The sequence below is a fragment of the Panthera pardus genome, unplaced genomic scaffold, assembly GCF_024362965.1.
Source record: "Panthera pardus isolate Hobbes unplaced genomic scaffold, ASM2436296v1 HiC_scaffold_17, whole genome shotgun sequence".
In the NCBI taxonomy this organism is placed as follows: domain Eukaryota; kingdom Metazoa; phylum Chordata; class Mammalia; order Carnivora; family Felidae; genus Panthera; species Panthera pardus.
In genome coordinates this window covers 30,920,595-30,942,022 of record NW_026526732.1, presented here as the reverse complement: position 1 = coordinate 30,942,022, position 21,428 = coordinate 30,920,595, and the positions used below count along the sequence as shown (strand labels likewise).

Sequence of the window (21,428 nt, the reverse complement as noted above, 5' to 3'; positions counted from 1 at the left end):
ACTGCCTTGAACAGTCATGATTCTGAATATTAAAGCCCTAGAGCCTAGGAGGCAATATGAAGAATACTGAAATCTTTTTTGAAACATTCAATGTACTCTGGTCTGTATGCTTCTGTGTTCTAAACCCAATATATCTTAGAGTGAAGCAGCTTCCAAATTAGAACCTGCTGTTTCACATCCCGGAACTATCAAAATCTTTAGCTATGCAAACATCACATGAACAATTGCTTTTTGAAGAACTAGAGTTATTTGGGTATAAAATCTAAATTTGAATGTTATGGCAGAGGAGTCTTATGCTTCCTACTGCTAACCCATCCTCCAAAAAGCTGGCTAGACTCCGTAAAACTAAACCACACAAAAAGTTAGACTCTACAGTTTTTGCAACTTAAAAAAATTCTGGTTTCTTATTGAAAACATAAAATCAGCTTTTGGGGGTTACTTGACTCGAGAGACAATTCTCTGTGGCTCTCTCGCAGTTCTGCATATCTTCTGAGCAAAAGCGCTGACTGTCTTTGGTCTGGGCTGTCTTCCTAAGGATTTTTGTATAACAAACAGCCTTGGAAGACAGAGATAGGGTCTCCTCCGGAGCAAAGGTTTGTTTACAATCCAATAAATTAAAGATAATGTCTTCCATGGAAGAAATCAGGCTGGCTTACTGTCTATTATAAAAGATTTGGGTTCTCTAGGCTTGGGGCTCCTCTTCTCAAAAATAACCCATAATATGTGCAGGGATTATCTCGTTCTTTTTGTGGTTAGTGTGTTTTCTGTTGTTAGCTTGCAAGTGGGTTAAAATATCAGTCAGTTTACAGTTCTTGAGGGTTTGATTACTTGTGGCAATGGTATGATTTTTCTACAAAGATCTTTTATTACTAACTGTGGACTGCCCATTTACATCTGATGGATTCAATGGGATTGTTAAGCCTGAGATAATCCATTGAAATATTTCTGTAAACTCTAATATTAATTAAAAAGCAAAAACAAGTCTCAAATGCCAGGTTCAGATTTTCACATATTTCTCTTAGGAAAACTGTGAAGGAATTGACTCAAATCTTTTCTGTAGAGTCAAGTTTAAATACACCTAATTACTAAACCAAGGTATGGAACATTATTCCATGACATTGCTAATCTTAATCTTTGTTTTCAAAGGAAGGACTGGGTCTTGCATTTGGGGAAAACAATAGAAATCTGGAGATGAATATTTTGTATAACGCTATAACTTTTTAATGGCCTTAATTTTACGAAATTTAAAATGTAAAACTTCTTAGGTCATCAAATATTGGAGATGGCCTTGCATCCTGAATTGAGTAGCTGTATTCAGGTATAATTTTTGGTGAAAGGTACACAGGTTCCATACACCATACATGCACCTCTAATTCCCTATACACTGACTCATATACCAGAGGGGATCAGGATGTATCAACCCCAAACTAGACAGAGAGCTCCCCTTTAGTCCCAGAAGCTGAGAGAGTTCCAGAAACACTTTTTTGACTCCTACAACACATATTTATTGCACCCCTGCTGTGGGCCAGGCCCTAGGTTAGGCTGGAGGAAACAACAATGAACAAGATAGAGGTTGTGTACACATAGGACACATAGTCTGAATTAGTTGCACCAACGTAGAAGAGTGGACAGGTGGGTGTTTCTCAGCCTACCTCACACCTTTCACCAAAGCTTCAGGACCTTCTCTAAGCCATGTCTGGTTTCCTAGGAAGCTCTCTTGACTGCAGGTAATCCAGAATTAAAAGATATTTTAAGGCCCAAATCTATTCATTTTAGTCTTGACCCAAGTGGGATAGTGTATAGAAGGGAGGTGATGAGGACCATGGCATCATAATTCAACATAGGGCCGTGAGGTACTTCCCATGTGTCCTGACACGGCTTGAACAAAACGCCTGCTGCGGTCAGTGGTGGCATTATCAGAACTATTCACGTCTTGTCTGACATTTATTAGCATAATAACTAGCTGTATTGAGTCCACACGGGACATCAGGCACTGAACTAGGAATGCTTGATATAGATTGCCTCACTTAACCCCACGGATTACACTGTGAGGCAGACAGTATTGTCCCATTTTCTACAAAAGGAAATTGAAACCTCGAGAGATGAACTGACTTGCCCAAAGTTCCATACCCTGGACCTGAGATTCGAGGCCAGGCAGTCAGATGTCAAAGCCTGGTCCGAATTCAAATACCCCGTGGTACAGCCTCAACAGGCTTTCTTGCTGTTCTGCTAAATCTTCGGTCAAACTCATGTCCCCTCAAGGCCCCTTGACCTGCCATCACCCCTGATTCAAACTCCCTGCCCCCAGATTTTCACACCACTTTCTTCATACGAGCATTGGCCCCATGTCACCACACCAGAAAGGCTTTCTGTGACCTTTCGACCTCCTCCACACAGGCTGTTCCATTTATCCTTTCCATTATTTCTTTACTACTCTCACCTAAAGCTAGATGTGAGCATTTCTCTCCTCTTGACACTGTATCACGCGTGTAGTCATTTTCTTGCTTATTGCCTGTCCCCATCACTGGGCTCACGAGGGCACATCGTGGGCCTCGCTCACCCACCCCGAATCGCCACACCACTGAGCCCCGTATGTCATGGGTGAGCAATACACATATGCCGCATAAGCGAGTGAACTGATGACCCCTCCCCCCAATCGCTGCTTCCTCGCTCTCCCTCCTCCTCTGGGTCCCCGCAAGTCGCTTTCTTGCTGGAACTTCTGCCTATTTAGTAGAAGGGCTCTGGGAGGCGCTTTGGTGGCACCTGTCACTCAGCCTGCAGTGTAAGGTTGTGCTTGAATGGGTGAATACAAAGGTAGTTAAAAGATAACAGCCACAGTCTCATTACCGAACTTAGCATGTGACGTCGGACAAATTCCTTCCATCTGCTTTCATGAATAGAGACTAGTCATGAGATGGAAGAGGTTAATTCATTAATTTATGAACATAGGAAGGTTTGGATTTTAAAAAGCCCTAATTATTGTGAAAAGAACAGCCACACACATTTTTCTGTGTTACGGTGGCCACTTTAAGGAGGGCTGGGTTTCTACACAAATGTCACCTCAAACGAACTCATGAGCTAATAATTCCACGCCTCGGGTTTGGGCTCATCTGTGCTTTACTTTTGAACGTGAGTCAAAGAGAAATCTTCCTGTGGGTCTATGTCCTCACGGTGTAAGGAACCTCTGGTTCAACCCTGAAGTTGGAACCATGATGGACAAATATTCTGTAATTAGAAGGAGCTAAGTGACGATCAGGACCACCCGAGAAGCACAGGAGAGGGTAAGATTCCGATTTTGAACGCATTTTAAAGTGAAAAACGAGGTATGTAAAGTAGAATGTTAAATAAATGTCTCTAATAGCAGCAGTGGCGTCTATATCCTGATTTCTTTTGATGGAAGAGTTTTTGGATGAGTAACAGAAAAATGGAAGGCAGAGACTTTAGGCCATGAGCCCTTCAGCAAGCGGATTAAGACTATGGATTCCTTCCCTGAATAGTATATTAGACGCATAAAATAAAATACATAAGATTACTTGGTACCGACCAAATTCATGCCCCCTTCTGAATTCAAATTCTAGGCCAAGCTTTATGATGTTACACGGAGGGAAACAGAGGACCAGAAAATAAAATGATGTAGGGCATGTACTTTAACCTAAAAATAGAAACACTTTTTTTTTGGCTGAAGAAACTATGTTGTGATCTAATACAATTAAGGAATGTTGTTCTAAGCCAATCCAGATTTAAGAAGACTTAATAAAAACAGTTTAATCTTGCTTTCAATTTTACTTTACAAAAGCAGCTAACTCCCTTTATACACAAAGGATTTGCATCTATTACAAGCAATAAACTCTTTAAATGAAATACCTGGGCAATAATCACATCAGATTAGTAAGTTTTATTATGCATTCAAGATCTGGTATGAAAACCTTGCTCCTAATAAAAATCTTTAAACTCCAACTGGCTTGCAAGGTTTATACTAATGATCTAGAATACAATTTTGGTGACCAAATTGGGATAGGTTCCTAGGTTACGTTTTCTTTAAAAAGAAAAAAACTACAATATAATATACAGACATAAATGACTGACTCTTGGCAAGAAAAAAAAGGACAGTTACCAGATCCCTTCTGAAAACTCTAGAAGAATCAATAACCCAAACCACGTGTATGAAATAACCATTGGTTCTCACCAGAGGGGAAGATTTGGGATTCTGCCTCAGACTGCGTGCCCCCACAGATTCATGAGTGAATACCCAATCTTTAGGCTTCTTTCTTTCTTTTTTTTTAAATAATGTTTAGTTTTGAGAGACAGAGAGAGACAGAGCATGAGGGGGAAGGAGCAGAGAGAGAGGGAGACACAGAATCCGAAGCAGGCTCCAGGCTCTGAGCTGTCAGCACAGAGCCCTGTGGGGGCTCGAACTCACGAACCGCGAGATCATGACCCGAGCCGAAGTCCGACTGAGCCACCCAGGCACCCCTAAGCTTATTTATTTCTTTTACTCAACATGTACTTATATGGCACTCTGAGTGCCAGTCTTTAAGGACTTTATTATGAGCCGATTTAATCTTAACAAGGCTATGATTTAATTATTAATCATATCCATATTTACAAGTGATAAAAAATGAGGCACAGAGAAGTTAACTAACTTCCTCAAGGTTGCACAGCTAGCAGAGTGGAGATTCACCTCCATGCAGCACCCTACTCCAAAATCCACACTTTTCCTTTTCTTAGTAATTGAACCCATATCTTGTTACCTACATGTCACCCAGCTCAGCCCTTGGAACTGCAATTATAAGCTGGGGAAACCATGAGACAAAGGGTCATTTCTTCTCCCACACCCAAACCTCCTTCAACCATGAGATTCTCTACCTCCTTAGCAGAAAGAACTCTCTTCTCTTTCTAGCAGCAAAAGGTAGAGATGTCCAAGAAAAACTGGGGCGACTTTTAGATACTCTGAGTCTGAAATTCCCCAATAATGCTTCACGACTTGACAAAGAAAAGCCCTAAGTGCCTCCCAATACCTCTTTTCAAGGCCTCCTAACTTCCCTATATCGTATCTGACGGGCCAAACCAGAAAGAGATTTTTGGAAATATGCCCAAGTGATGGATTGTTCCGCAAAGAGCCTCGCGATGGTGGCTAGCAGGGATAGCTCATATGGTGCCTCGCCTGCCCTGGAAGGCTTGACACACGTAAAAACCACACTTCGAGATCTTTCTTATATTTATATCTCATTTTAAAACTCCTTTTCCCCCAACTCCTCCTCTTAGAAACACACATGCCTTCCTTCATGGTTTTCAAACAGACTTATGTAGTGCTCACTTAAAGGAGGAGAAGGAAAAAAACAACATGAGATGTCATTTCTTTCCCCAAAGGCCTTATTCTAATAACGATGTTTGCTTAATAAGCCAAAACAAACATAACGAAGCAATACACTTCATCATTAAGGCCTCAGTGGTGTTATCACACATGTGACTTCCACTTACACCAGACTCAACAGCATCCCAAACAGTCGCACGTGCTTCAACTCACTTGGCACTCACTCTACCCTGTGAGATCGAGCAAGGGTCATTATGCACAATTCATAGATTAGAATCGGCTTCAGAGAAGATACATGGCTTTAAGATCCCACGGCCAGTAGGTAGAAAAGCTGGAATCAGAAGAACCCAGCTTTTCTGATTTTACATTCAGGCTCTTCCGTGGCCCCGGACCAGACCGCTCTACACTAGAAATACTTCGTAGTTCATACAAACAAAGACCTCTAAGAAACCGAGTGAATTCCTAAAGGAGACGAGACTTATACTGAGCTCTAAAGATAGGCGGGATCTGGGAAGAGGGGAGGGGGAAGGAAAAGGAACCATGACAAGGGCGTGTGTCTCTCGACCGGGGTGTGGAGCCGTGGAGACACAGCAGCGCCGAGAGGTAAAGCGTGACCTCACTACACGGGGGCAGGGCTGCCCCTCCCTTTGCCGTCCATTCGGAGTCTACACGTGCTTCTGTATGAGTGGTGGCACCGGAGCACAAGGCCACTGACTACAAAATGGAGCTGGGAAGATGATGGAGGGCCTTGGAAATCATACCATCTTTCCCTGAGAGGTGGGTGAGGGAGTACTAGAAAGAGGACGGATGAGGCTCCAGATGCCTGGCGATCTGGTCCCACGTCTGTGTGCTCTCAATCTCATGGACTTCTTTCTTTTCTACAAAAGGAATACGTTGGACCAGGGAATGTCTAATCTTCGTTTCATCTTGAAAGGCATTGGACTTCTCCGATGTGGTAGAAAGCAGGAAACCATGGGAGATTTGTGAGCTGTGGTGATACGAGGAACAAGGTATTTAAGGGGGCCCCTATGTTGGACGGGAGGGCATGGGAAGGATATGCAATGTAAGAGAATTACGGGAAGCGTCTGCCGGGAATCAAAGAGCGAGCTCCTAAGGGGTCGACTACGATGGCAGAAACGGGAAGGAAAAGCTCAACACAGGAGGCATTTGTGAGCGGGAATGCGAGAGCGTTTGGTCATTGACTGGATTGGGAAAAGGCATCAGAGCATCAGACTGAATGACAGACAGCATGGAAAAGAAAGGGCCGTTCCCCCTGGTCTCAGGGAGAAAAGAATTCAGCGCTGAGCTTCTTGCATTGGGCTTACAGTGAAGCATCAAAGTGGAAAAATCCCGTCCTCATTAGGAAAAAAAGGAGCTCGAAGCCCTGTGACACGATAGAACTAGAGATAAGTGAGAGTCATCAGCTGCCGGGAGATAATGAACATTCCTGAGAAAATGGATGTGGAGGCTTTTATAATGCATTAGCAAAAGAGTCTTTTTTGTTTGTTTTATAGCTAAAGAAACGAAAGCCAAGAGACATTAATTTAATGATCTCACCTCTTTTTTAGAAGTAGATGGAATGGAAGCTAGTCATACATGTTAACAACTTAAGAAATATCTATCACAGGAATAAGAGAAACAATATCTAACAGAAATAAATATCTATCACGGCATTTGAAGACAGCATTCAGGGCCCTTGACCTTCTGGAATGTTTTTGGCCACATTCACATCTATTCTTTCTTAGTCCGGAGTTCATTACTATGGCGGTTTTGTACTGCGTCCATTGAGCTGAGCTGGAACTATGTTTCCCAGAGTTCCCTCCCCTGGGTAGTTCTGGTGAGGGTTGGGCAGAAGAGAAATCTGCACGAGGCTTGGAAGGCCAAAGTGACACCCAGCCTCTGCTGGGTCCTAGACGTCACTAGGGCTGTGACCGGCTGCCTTTCCCTGCTGGTCATGAGGACTAGCCAATGGCACCCAGTCTCCTCCTCTGGCCTCTCCTGCTGCTGTCAGGGCTCTACGGAGAAGGACACCTGCTTTTCTGCAGGTGGCCAGCATCACCAGAGTCGATGTGGTGGGAGACAGACGTGGGCTCCAGTTTCTTCTCGCGGATTCCAGTTTGTCGTGGCTTTGAGGCCATCCTTTCTTCCCTGGGGCCCTGTGTGAGGGGCAACCCTTGTGACAAGTTCCTTGTCCCCTATCACTTACAGTGGTCCTGCTTCCCCGACAGAGCTGCTCACAATCCTCCTTACCCAGGCCTTCCTATGCCCCGCCTCCCTCTAATTGACTGTACTTTGCGTCTTCCACTGATTCCCAAGGGCCCATTAGCCATCAGAAAAGGGTGATGAAATTTTAAAACGCATCTTTGTATTTTTAAAGAGTCAGCATGATGGACAGAGAACCAAGAAGGAAGTACTAGCTACAAGGAGGTTTGGGGGACACCATCTAGGGGCTTCTGGTACCTGACCGTGGAGGCCTCCACAGCACCCAGAACTGCCCAGTCACTAAGCGAGAGAGAAAGAAACTCCTATCTTATTGAATTCACTGTTATTTCAGTCTTTGTTAGGGCCGGGCTTGAAATCTAACCAAACAACCAGTAAACATTATCTTCGTCAACTTCAGTCATTCAAGTAAGTACACATCAGAAACTTCTGTGTTCTTATCATTACCCTCCCTCTCTCTTATCCTGCAGCTCAGCCTTATAAATGTACATGCTCACTTACCCAGCAGAGCTTCCGAAAAAGAGGGACTGTCTCTATCTTGCATAAAATGCAGAGTGGTGCACTTAACAGCCTCATGTGATGGGCAATGACACACGATTTCCATTCATTCTTGCCTCTACAGCGTCCTCATGGAGGACGGAACTAAAAGTAATTAACATTTATTTTCGAGACCAACAGAGACCTGCTTATTCTTGCCTGGGACGAGGATTAACACTGAATTTCAGAAGACGAGTCTTTTCAATTATTTGAGCAAGTCACTTCGTTGGCCTCTGTGAGACCCAGTACTGTCATTTGTAAAATTTGGTGGCCATTCTTTCTTCACAGGCTTGTCCTGAAGGTAAAACGAAATACTTCAAAGTATGTAAAACCTTCCTAGCACAGTATTTGACCTAACAGGTGTCAAAACGTATGAGTTGGATCTACAGCCTAAATTATATTTTGAAAGAATGAGTAGAGAACACGATTTCAAGAATCCTAAAGGGTAAATAACAAACAGCTCCCAATAATTTCTTCCAAAATCAAACGGAGTTTGCTGAAAAGGGGAATTCTTGCTCTAATACAATAATGTATCAAATGGGAAGCTAGTGACGGAGAATTTGCTGCGTGTTTTCAAAGTTACCCCAAAACTAAAGACAGAAAGGGAGTAGGAGCTCATACCATGAGTATGTGGGTTCTGGAGGTTTATGATCAATGTCTGATATAATATGTATCATATCATCACCTCTGTTCACCTGAAAGTTTCTCTGACTTAAAGCAAGAAAAGCATCCTTTTCTTTTTGCTCACCTTTCCTTAGATTCTTAGTTGATTCTTGATATTGTAAAAGACTGGGTCAAGAAAATTGATGTAAAGAAGATTTTTAGTTATATGATGAACGTATAGGAAAAAAAGATGCTGGCAAAGGAAATCAACGAGACAATACCACCTGAAGTTTATCACATGAGCAAAACTTATTGTACTCCTTCATATGGAAAAGTTCACAAAGGAGCTTGAGTTGTTCCTTGGTACGAGACAACACTTACATGTTGCCCTTCTGGTGGACTTCAAGGAGCTTCTGAGAATAAAAGCGTAAGGTGCTCTCTCGAATTTCATTAGCTTTATGCGTCAGAGTAACCACGTAAGTATTGTCTGCACCGCACGCACGTTTGTGTTCCCCATAAAATTCATATGTTGAAATCCTAATTCTCAATGGGATAGCATTTGCAGGTAGGGACTTTAGGAGGTAACTGGGTCATCAGGGTGGAGCCATGAGAAAGCTAGCTAGCTCTCTCTTGTCTGTCTCTGTTTCTGTCTCTCTCTCTGTCCCTCTGCCATGTGAGGACACACTACGAAGGTAATGGCCAATCACAAATCAGGAGGGGGGCTCTCACCAACAACCAAGCCTGCCAGCACCTTGATCTTGGACTTGCCAGCCGCCAGACGATGAGAAATAAACGTTTGCTGTCTAAGCCATCCGGTCTTTGGTCTTTTGTTATAGCAACCCGAACTAACTAAGATAAGTGTCCCACAGATACACACACCCAAGACGCCTGATTCCTGAAATAATAGTCGAAACCTGTTTTCAGGAAACTGTTCATTAATAATATTTGCCATTGCTAAGTCTTAACAAGGAGGGCCCGGGTTCAGAAACAAGTCAGAGAGGTCAGAGGCTGATGGTGTCGTCGAATTGACTCGTATCTGCCCATGCACAGTCCCTTAGAAGGAAATCCATCCACTCATAGCGCCAGATGAAGGGCCAGCTCTGGTCGTCCATGGTTGGGACCATGTGGCCCAGAGGTGTCCTGCACAACCACTTATGACCGCGTCGCAAAGGACAGAGTCCATCAGATTCCTTCTCTTTCTCTGGAATTTGAAAGAATCAATATCTAGAGACCGATCTCGGTTAGATGTGGGAGTAGGCTTCAAAGTGAGGAAAGAGAGCAGCTGTAGAGGCCATATAAGTCATGTGCAAATGCAGGTATTAATTAACTGAGATTAAGGAGGCCAAATCTGCTGGTTGCTGACCAGAAAGAAGCAGACACGGGGAATATAGTTCAGTTAATTCAAGTATCATCTCCTTGAAGACAGGGACAGTGTCTGCCTTGTTCATTACGATTTCCTCAACATCTAGCGTAGTTGTTTGCTATTAAAAAATTAGTCACTTGCTACACATCACCTGAATGAATAGTTATTGACCTAACAGTAGATCACCAGAGCAAAAGCCCTAAAGTGACTTTCTTTCTAGGAACATTGTCAGGTCCTGGAACCAGAAACCTAAATTTGTCCATGAGATTCCCTCTCCTTCAACATGACCAATGTCTTCTCATGTTCTTAAGCCCCAATGTTTCCTTTTATCTGAGCAACTCTGCTTGGTCCCTGATCCTTGTAAACAACAACAGAAAAACTTTGTGGGAGAGAGGAAGGAAGAAAGGAAGAGGGAAAGAGGGAAAGAATGGGGGAGACGGAGAGTTGTAAGAGTTGACTTATACTTCCCTAAAGAGAGGTTTGGATTTTGTGTGTGAGGCTAAAAGACAAGGAACTGCTACCAACAACCTGTTCTAGAAAACCGTAGAGAGTTTGCTCAAGAGAGGTGTTTGAACTTTGTCATTGGACTAGACCAGCTATATAAAATTAAACAACCGTGTAGCTATCTCCCTGTAAATTGTTTATATTGTATTGAGTGGGAGTAACTTGACTCCCATTCTCCTGCTTAATGAGTAAAGTGCTCAGGGAGGTTACTCTGGTGATAAAACATACAGTACTTACAGGAATAATCCACCCTCCTTCCCAACTCATCGTTCCCTGTTCTTCATTATTACTGAATGCATCCACCAGTGTGTCTTTGAGAAAATCTAAAAGCTTGATTTTTTTCTTCCATTCACGAAGACACTCAGGAATGATATGGGAGAAAATGTTATTCCAGTAAACTGCTTTCATAAAACACACACATTTCTTGCACAATACTCATCTTTTGAGGTCTGGTTTATCCCCAATCAATTGCTGCTAAATTATCCTCCTGCGACAGATAATGGAAAACTAATCCTTCTGTTGAATACCAGCCCTGCACATCTCACAAGAGAGGTATGAGCCAAGCATACTTTCCACATGAGTAGAAATGTCAGGTGGCCAGTATTATCCCCATCTTACGTCTAGTAGGTTCATGTGCAAGGTACCATAGCCCTAAGACGTTCTGATGGCCAAAGGCAACAAGTTAGCATTCATAAGGGCAAAGAGGGAAGGAATAAAAAATGGGATACTTACTTGGTCCTAGACCAATGGAAAAAGCAGCAACATAAACAAGCAAGCTGGCTAAGGAAAGCCATTTCAAGAAAGCTGGGACGTCCGCGGGATCTGTGACTATCTGGTATTGAGCTTGGCTCAGTCCAGTATTTGGCAAGTGTGTCACTCCTTTCTTATCCACGTCATTTCTCATGGGCATTAGGGAGCTTTGGCTGCGGGCAGTGAGCTCCTTATAGAGCTCTCTAAGAGTGTCATCACCGGCTGACAGGTTTCCGGGCCCATAGAACACAGACTCATCCAATGATTGGTTGACAGGGCTATGGCTTCTGCAGATATTGGTGAAGTTCATGGGGATGTTGAGATTCACGATGCCCATGGTCATCAATGAAGCTGCCATCACAGAGGAGCCGATACAAAGGAAGGTTTTGCTCCCAACGTGGTCTACAAGAAGAGTGGCGGGGATGGTGCTGATGACCTTGACGACCCCGACCCCAGTGGAGGCGAGGCTCGCTGCCTCATTGCTTTGGAAGCCAACGGACTTCAAAACAGTTGACGCATAGAATAATATGTTTGGCTGACCAGTGACTTGCACAAAAAATACCAATGTTAGGCCTATCATTATCCGGGTCCTCATGTTGTCCTTTGATCGAAACAGATCCCAGAGACTATACTGATATTCATCTTTCAGGGAAGATTTGATCCCAGTGAGTTCCTCAGTTGTATCTGAGACGGCTCTCAACCTTCTGAGAACCTTGCTAGCAGCTTCCTCGTGTCCTTTCATCACCAGAAACCGGGGACTTGGAGGCAGAAAATACATTGCAATTGCCTGCAAAATTCCCAAGGGAATGACAAGGCCAAACATGTACTTCCAGCCATGGGAAACATTGGCAAACGCATAATTTGAGATGTAGGCAAAAAGTATGCCGATGACAATCATCAGCTCGTTCAGTGACACAAGCAGGCCTCTTCTGTGTTGGGGAGCAATCTCTGCGATGTAAACACATGTGGCAATTGAAGAGAGTGAAATGGAAACCCCTAGAGCAACGCGTCCCGCTATGAGGACCGTGTAAGATGAACTGAGTATCAACACCAGGCTTCCGAGTCCAAGTAGGCAGGATGACAAGATGATGGCAGCCCTTCGTCCATATCTGTCAATCAGGACCCCTCCAGTGAGAGAGGCGAGCAAGGCCCCCATGAGGAGGGAGCTCACAACCATCTCCTGCTCGTGGCAGGTTAGGGCTAATAAGGCTCTTATCTGCAGAAGGGCTCCAGAGATGAGCCCAAGTTCATAACCCACCAGGAGGCCACTGACAGCAGCAGTGACGGATGACAGGAGAGTAAACATGCCGCAACCTACAGGCAGAGAGGAGAGACAGAGAGGTCAGTTCTGCACCATTAGTTTAAACATTTTATGTCTGAATGGAGACTCAAGCTTGTGTGCGTAAGCTTTTCGGAGCACTGAGTATACACACACACACACATTAATATAGTAAAGTAATATATTAACAAAAATGATTAGATATAAATGGAAATACCCTTTTTCTTTCATTTTTGGAGGAGAGGGGTGAGGACGTTTAGGAAGTCATTTCCTTCTATTTGTGGTGCCACTGTTGTTTTTCAGTGACCAGCAGACAGCTACGCAAGATAAGCAGATGATAGATGATAAAGACTGAACAAATAAGAGCAACCCCATTGGGTTCCTGCTTTGGTGTTGGATCAGAAATTCAGCCAGCCCAGTTCCTCGGGCCCCATGGCAGGCTTTTCTCTAAAGGCAAACCTCCAAGGCAGAGTAGAAAGGGTAGAAACCTCCAGAAGCGCTAAAGGCTTCCCCTTGTGTAACCTGGGGAAAAATGAACCACAACCTCCAGGAAACCTGCCCTCATTTCTCCTTGGTCACATCTGGCCACAGTTGGCTCTTGCTGAAATATGAGGGTAGTGTGTGTGTGTGTGTGTGTGTGTGTGTGCGCGCGTGCGCCCACGTGCGCGTATGCCTTAACAAAGTTAAGGTTGTATCAGAAAGAAGGAAGAAGGAAATGGATGCAGGGGAGGGAACCAACAATATCCATTCCTTGCTGTGAGTACGGAGGAAGGGGAATAGGACTTGGGGGAAGAAGGACAAAAGGGACTTCGTCTTGTTTTGTTATTTTAATGTTAACAACTGAGGAAAAATAGCAAAACGTTAACAGGCATTAATTTTCAGAAGTAGGTAGGAGGGTGTTTATTATATGTGTATATCTGTAGTTTGTCAAAACGGGAACAAAACGAAACAAAAAGTAACCGAGGGCAGCGCAGGGAAGAGCACTGCAGGCACAGGAAACAGTAGTTTGCAACTGAAAGGCATGACACAGGAAAGCAAATTCTGGAACTGCTGGGCAGCTAGTACATCATATGTGGGGTGCAACCCCAGCTTGGAGAAGTAAATAGGATCCAGTAAATCGGGGTAGACACAGAGGGCACACTTCAAACAGAGCCCTGCAAGCCACAGTGACACCTTTTATTTATTTTTTAAATACTTATTTGGGGGGAGAACGTAAGCAGGGGAGGGGCAGATAGAGGGGGACAGAGGATCTGAAATGGACTCTGTGCTGACAGGCTGACAGCAACGAGCCTGATGTGGGGCTCGAACTCACAAACTGCAAGATCATGACCTGAATCGAAGTTGGACGCTCAACCGACTGAGCCACCCAGGTGTCCCACAGTGACACCTTCTATTGTTTTCCAAGAATAATGGGGCCAATGCACACCGAATAGCATGGGGGGACTGACACCAACTTTCTTGCTGCTGGGTGCAGACTAGTTCTTCCAGAAGCAAGACTGGTAACAGAGAAAAGTGTGTTGCCTTAGAGTTGACAAGAGATGATAGTAGCTTGGATGTTCAGAGTAGACCTGGAGACACGTAGACAGATTCAAGAGTTAATTTGGAGGTAGGGTGTCTGGGTGGTTCAGTTGGTTGAGCATCCAATTCATAATTTTGGCTCAGGTCATGATCCCAGGGTCATGGGATCAAGACCTGCATCGGGCTCTGCACTGAGTGTGGAGCCTGCTTAAGATTCTCTCTCTCTCTCTCTCTCTCTCTCTCTCTCTCTCTCTCTCTCTTTTTCTTCCTCTCTGTCCCCTTCCCCAGCTCACAAGTGCTCTCTCTCTCTCTCTCTCAAATTAAAATAAAAAAAAAAGAGTGAATTTGGAAGTAATAACAACTACACTTGCTTGTGAATTGGGAGTTAGAAGGAGAAGAGGTGGGCCAGAGCCCAAGATGGCTTCCTGGTTTGACCTGTTGGTTGAGTGATTTTATAATGTTCAATACCCTGTGGATAAATATGTACGTGGGATTCAGCAGCATTTATTTGGGATTTAAAAGCAGGGGAATGAATGAAATCAGGTAGGGAGGTGAAGAGAAGAGCTGAAGAAGGAGGAGTAGTCCTGGGACCTGGGGAATGCCAACATCTAGAAGACAGACAACAGCAAAGGAGTTGGAGAAGGAACAGAACTGAGATGTGTACAGAATAGACTAGAAATGTGCATAGGCACACAATTATCACAGGCTGAGCAAGGGCTATTTAAGCCTGTCATTGTGGCGGGGGCGGGGCGGTTAAAAATGATGTTCAGCTCTAGGAAGTGAAGCAGGTCAAATAAAGTTGGTCTGAGTCTCTTCCTACCAGAAATACCCAAGGTATTTTACATCTCCAGGATCCTGGGACATAGGTGACTTCAAAAAATAAATCTAAAAAGGATTGAACATTTAGATGGAGGAGAAAATAAAAGGGCAAGAACCCACAATAAAATAAAAGTAATTCATGAGCATAGTGATCATAAACCATTAAAGTGAAATTAAATTAGCAATTTATCCAGCTAAGTAAAAAACAAATATTTAGCACCAGTACATGGAAGATATTTCTGTAGGTAGTGGGAAGTACACACACACACACACACACACACACACACACACACACACAGAGAGAGAGAGAGAGAGAGAGAGAGAGAGAGAGAGAGGGAAATAAGGACAACCAGATGTAGTTATATAGTTGCCCCCAAGAAACCCAAAATTCTGGTGATATCTCTGTTATCTATTATTTATTATGCAGTGTTTTAGTTTTTACGTGCAAAATGGCTTTAAAGTAGTCTCTCATAGTGGCTCCTGGGTGACTCAGTTGGTTAAGCATCTGACTCTCAATTTCAGCTTAGTTCATGATCTCATGGTTCGTGAGTTCCAGCCCCACATCGGGCTCTCCTCCTCCTCCTCCTCTGTCTCTGCTCCTGCCCCACTTTTTCCCTTTCTCTCAAAATAAATAAATCAACAACAACAACAACAACAACAAAAAAGGTACTCTCTTATAAGATCATTCATGTGCTAAATTTCCACATATTTCCCCCCCATGTGATCTTGAAATCCTCAGCAACATATTTCTCTATGACAAGGAGAATCGGGTCAAATTCTCACATTTTGATAAGAATATTGTATTACTTCGTATCTCTATCTCCCACTGTTCATTTTATCTATTATTTTTTAAGTTTCTTATTTTATTTATTTTTGAGGTGGGGGAGGGACACACAGAGAGAGAGAATCTCCAGCAAATTCCACACTGTCAGCATGAAGCCCAGTGTAGGGCTTGAACCCACCAACTGTGAGATCACAACCTAAGCCAAAATAAAGAGTCAGATGCCTGACTGACTGAGCCACCCAGGCCCCCCAATTTTATCTACTTTTGACATATTGATTAGCTTTTATATGTTTTGGCAATTGGCCTCTGCTATTCATATAAAAAAAATAAACGACATTGAAGAATGAAACACTTGTAAGGCAGATTGAGGGAGGCACCCCAGGAGTGGATTTAGAGTGACACAGGGCAGCAATGAGGGGATACTGAGTCAGGGGCATGGCAGAATAGATGCTGCAACTGCTTGAGTGGCAGAAGATTGCCCTTGCCACTTCGCCCTCTCCTTCCCCTCTTGTTTCCCCCCTTTGTTAGCTGGGAGATAGTGTTTTCCTACCAAAAGAAAGACTTCTTGACATACCAGATTCCCTTCCTTTGATGCTCTATCATGTTACTTCAGACAGAGTCTGAGGTGGGCAAGTCACAAAGCCTGCTCCTTATACTGTGGGGGAAATGCTCCTGACGGAAGAGAGATCCAGCTTCTTTGTCCACTTTCTGGACTTAGCTTCATATGCTGATTCTTTTAGTCAGCGTTCACGGGACACGGACAAATTGGGATGTGTGCAAAGGGTCTGGAAACCATCCCAGTTTGTCAAGGTCCCTCTAGATACCCAGCAGCTAGCACTGAGTATAATTCCTCAGAGTTACAATAACTTTATTTCCATACGAATTACTAAAAAGTCTTTTTACAAAATTACAAGTGTAAAAGTTTTTTTTAATTAATTAATTAATTTATTTATTTGAGAGAGAGACAGAGCATGAGCAGTAGAGGGGTAGAGCGAGAGGGAGACACAGAATCTGAAGGAAGCCCCAGGCTCTGAGCTGCCAGCACAGAGCCCAACATGGGGCTGGAACTAGTGAACCACGAGATCATGACCTGAGCTGGAGTTGGACGCTCAACCAACTGGGCCACCCAGGCGCCCTGAGTTTAAAAATTTTTTTATATATCACAACATTATCTATCTATCTATATCTATCTTTCTGTCTGTCTATCTAGGGAGTTGGCCTTTAAAATCTTAAAGGGTGCAGAGGACATTCTATGACCCTATTCCCACACAGGGGGCATACCAACAGGGGTGATATATCACAGAATTAAGCTAAGGGCTTAACTGTGTGTATTTCATTTGAGGGGCCTGTCCTCCCTGAGATATGCTTTAAGGGATCCTGATCAAAACAAATTTCACTCATCTTGGTGCTGCTCCTTGTTACTGCTGAAGTTCCCTTACAGTCTCCAGCTGCCCATTTGGGATTTTGAATTCCAATGAGCCCGTGGAAGGTTAGTCCCTAATCACCCTAGATTGTAGCCCTGTGACACCTCAGGACTTCCACGACAGGACATTTTCCTGGTGCTCATTTACCATAAAAAAAACAGTGAAGAGACATAAAAAGTGGACTTTTTTTTTTTTTTGATGATGATGATGATAAAAGCAAGACATTATTCTACGGATGCCAGAAGGTAGAAATAACTTTTTCAAGAAATCTGGCCATGAACAGGAGGAAAGAGTGCGTCGCAGGCAGGTGGGGTCTGCCTAAACACAGATGAGAGAGTTTGGGCAGCTCGCTGGACCCAGAAGCAGCAGCCGGTCCTGAAGGAGAGGGCAGGATGAGGAATTCTGATGAATGCCTTTTCAAAGAACACCCAGCCCTGAAGTCAAACACCCTGCACTTCACGTTCATGGTGACGTTTAGCATTTCCATCCCATTTGCTCGCGGCCTTGCTCAATGGGGGCCTTTCCTTAACATTCAAGGAAATGGCCCCAAAGGGGCCACAGGGAACTCCCAGCCTTTCGTGGACATCACAGAAATGGCAACTACGTGCAGAGTCACACCTGGGACCCGCAGTGCCGCTGGGTCATGCCTACTTCTCTGCCTTGCTGCTTCGCTAGGTCCAGCAGCGTCCCTGTTGAAGCCACGACGCCTGTGCTACAAGGTAAGGAAGTAAAAGCATTTGCGGAAGATGCCATCACAGCCACGGGGCCTCACGTACGTGCACTGAGACCCACACGGAGGGCACAAAGGGCAGGAGCCTCCCCAGGCGAGGCGAGGCCACAATAGCTGCATTGTCCGCCGCTTGTCGTGACTCACATGAAACCACGCTGTCACTGGCTCGCACACGACACAATTTTCCATAATATTTGCGTTTCTGCCTGCCCTCTGCTTTCCTCTCTTACCCCATATGTCTGTTCCAGCCTGGGTACATAATGGGCGCACCATGAACACTTGTCGGCTCACTAAATCCTACAACAGACGGCAAAACGTGCACACACAGGTTCCTCTGGCAGGCAGCCAGGGAATTGGACGGCGTGCCCCAATGCGAATGCCTCTGAGGTTTCAAAGACCCCCCCACTTCACGTTTTGCTCGGGGGGAAAAACTTGCAGTGGCCCCCAAATGGCCTTGCAGATGTGGTCTCCCCTTTCTCCACTCCTCCTCCCTGAATATCTTCCATCCCAACTCATCTTTCAAGAGTCATCCCAAGCGCCACCTCCCCCAGGAAGGCCACCCTGCTCGGCCTTATTTTGCGAGCTTCACCCCTCACCCCCCCTGGGCTCCTGCCGCCCAAAGAATGTGTTTCTAGTGCACCTGTCATTGTTCAAGGTGCTCACTTATTTACCCATTTGTCTCCACCTGTTGAACCGAACGTCTAAGAACTCTACTTTCCTTATGTCTGTATTCTCATCTGTGGTCTCTGGCACAAGGTAAATACTCAGTAAATGTTTGCTGAGTGGTGGAATAAATGAACGAAGGATAAGAGCCTTCCAGAACACTGATCCTTGGTCCTCACCTCCCCAAGGTTTTGTCGGCAGACTAAGATTAAGGCACAGTATTATGGAATGGTTAGCATTTACAACTTCATATTTATATAAATGCTTAGCATTTGAACAGCCTAGCATTAGCATTTCTATAAAGCTTTCAGCCCTATTTTTAGCCTGTTAATATAGCACCACCGGAGACACCGTAAACCGTTTCGTTATCACTCATATATTTATTCTTTATGAAACGTGCGCCCCGTGTTCTCTGGCTGTTCAGACTCACTGTTTAGCAGCACCCGTCAGGGACTCGGGTTTTCAGCCCCCACAACAGTCTCCAGACACCGGTTCCTCCCAGCCCATCCAGACTACTTGCTGTTTCTGGAAAATGCCATGCACTTTCCCAGACTTGTGCTTCTCTTCCAGCTGTTCCCCCTCAGGGTATGTCTCTCCCCTAACTTCAGAGTCTAGGGGAAACCTGAGTCATCTCTGAAGATACAGTTTGAATATTGCCTTCTCTACAAAACCTTTCCAGACGCCCTCTGGTTAGCATTAATCCCTCTCCTCTCTCTTGCCTTTCTGTCCATGACCTGACAGCACCCTGGATCATATTTAGTTGCGCCCGTCTCCTGCCTTAGATTGGGAGCGCCTTGAGAGTAGGACTGTCGCCGTCAAGGGACAAAACTCATCAAGGGACCCACACAGGGCCTCCAGGAGAGCTCAGTACAGACTCCTGGTTGTCAAGTGGGGGAAGGGCGCTGGCCCAGAGAGCTCCCCCAGGCCCAGAGGGTATGGCCCCTGGAGAGTTGAGGTGTGCTGTTTCCACCAGCTGCCAAAGGTCCCGGATGCTGCCTCTGGGCCCTAGACCACGTGTGGGGCCCCTGGTGGTGGTAAATACTGGGCACCAGCCTGCATCTAGTCCCCCTCCCTGCCTCCCAATCCCCCTTAGCATACAATGAAACTCAGCCCAACCGAAAATTTGGCCTCCCTCTCTACCTGCTGTTGTTTGGCCTTTCGAAAACAAAAACCGATAGGAACTTTGCTTTCTTTTTCATTTTTCAAATCTCAGGTTTGATTTAGTAGTACGTATACAGCCACACTTTCCGGAAACCAGGCTTCTCCAAATTCCCTGGGCTAGGGAGGTACCCAGAGGGGACGCTGCTTACACTGGCTTATTAGCCCTTCCCTTCATCTTGCCCTATTAACTCTCTTTTTCTGCCTGATTATTCACAGGACTTCCATTCTTTTCTTTCTTTCCTTTTCGCTTTTTTGCCTTTCCGTCCTTCCTTCCCTCCTTCACTGTGAGACTTTCGCCGGGATAAGTCTGGCTACTTGTCTCTTCCACACTTTTCTGCTTCTACTTGGGTTCTTCTACTCAGGAAAGATTTCTTCTAGTATTTTGGGTTTCCCCCTATTTGTTTAGTAATAATTATTTATGTGTTACTTATACATATTCATCTCATTTCCCGCCTGTATCTTTTTTTTTTTTTTTAATGTTTATTTGTTTTTGACAGAAAGAGAGCACGGAAAGGCGAAGGGCAGAGAGGGAGACCAAAGCACTGAGAGCAGAGACCCCTTCGTGGGGATCGAACTTACAAACCATGAGATCATGACCTGAGCCGAAGTCGGATGCTTAACAGACTGAGCCACCCAGGCGTCCCCACTCTCTGTCTTCATGTCCTGCTTATGTGCACCTAGAATAGCCTCTCCTACGTCACAGATCTCAGAATATAGTTCTGCTCCGGCGGCGTTAGTGTTCTCACGCTCATGACAGGTTCACACAGGCCTGTCCTGTCTGCACCTGTCCTCAGCTCTGTCTTCACCTAGATTTGTTCTCGTCGTCGGGCGTTGTCCTAATCTCTTTTTTCAGAGTCTACTCTTACAAAATGTATAGAGAACAGAAAACAGATGCTTTCCAAAAATGTATGTATGTTTCCTATAAAAAGAAATCTTAAAATGCATCCTTCGCCTTTGTATTTAGAACATACTTGCCGGTGGCCAGATTTGTTGCTTTCTCTGTATCCAGCCCCCAGATCAGTTATGATATTTTTGACCGTAGGAAACCAAAACCTAAAAAACAAGGCTTTAAAACATTGTGGCATTCGCTGTTTAATTGGTGAGAAGACCGAGTTGAGTTTGGTGTCTCCAAGGATTCATACTCTATCCGTTCTTCTGTTCCTGCCTCCTCAGAGGGTTGGCTTTTGCCCCTGGTTTGTCACCATAGGTGCAAAGAGGCCGCCACAGCCCCAGGCTTAAGATTCTCTCGCTACCAAATTCAAAGGCAAGTGACGGTGGAAGAAGGCTTGCGGTAAGGCCTCTTTCTTTTTTTCATGGAGGGAACTTTCCAGAAGCACCCTGGAAGAGGATGGGTTTCAGAATACGCTAGCCCCGAAATGTGGTGCCTTGGCTTATTGAATGCTTTAAGCTGAAGGAGTTTGAGAAAATGGCAGAAGCAGGAGGGTCCCTCTGGCCTTCTCCCTGCCCTTTCCCCCTAAAGCAGGTGACACCCTTACATGGGAGGTGCCCTCCCCACACCCACAGGAAGGGAACAATCTTATCTCTGAAGACAGAGAGAGACCACGAAGGATCCGAACAAACAGGCCTTGCCCAGTCTCCCCAGTTCACGACACTTACCTCACACACCTTGACCTGTCATATGCTCCGCGGCTGTCCACGCTTCATCAAACAGAGCATAACAACACTCAGATTTAACCATTTCTTACTCTTTAGTTCCCGAGGGCTCCCGTGTCATGTAGAACTCGCATTAAATTCACGT

The 21,428-nt window shown here is 44.8% G+C and overlaps 1 protein-coding gene and 1 long non-coding RNA gene across 4 annotated transcripts in view; one reads left to right on the top strand and one right to left on the bottom strand.

Moving 5' to 3' along the window:
• SLC2A12 (solute carrier family 2 member 12) overlaps positions 1-21,428 on the bottom strand; it is a 56,912-nt gene that overhangs the window by 24,632 nt on the left and 10,852 nt on the right. For 2 of the 3 annotated variants that reach the window (XM_019420517.2, XM_019420516.2), the window contains exon 2: positions 11,274-12,605. In XM_019420517.2, coding sequence (XP_019276062.1) covers positions 11,274-12,605 — 1,332 coding nt within the window. Of the gene's footprint in view, positions 1-6,857; positions 8,367-11,273; positions 12,606-21,428 lie in introns of those variants that run through there. The other variant, XM_053904468.1, reaches the window with a different exon arrangement.
• Positions 13,234-20,613, top strand: LOC128777645 (uncharacterized). Its single transcript, XR_008422891.1, has 3 exons — positions 13,234-13,326; positions 17,122-17,834; positions 20,167-20,613. It is a non-coding gene; the product is annotated as an uncharacterized LOC128777645 (long non-coding RNA).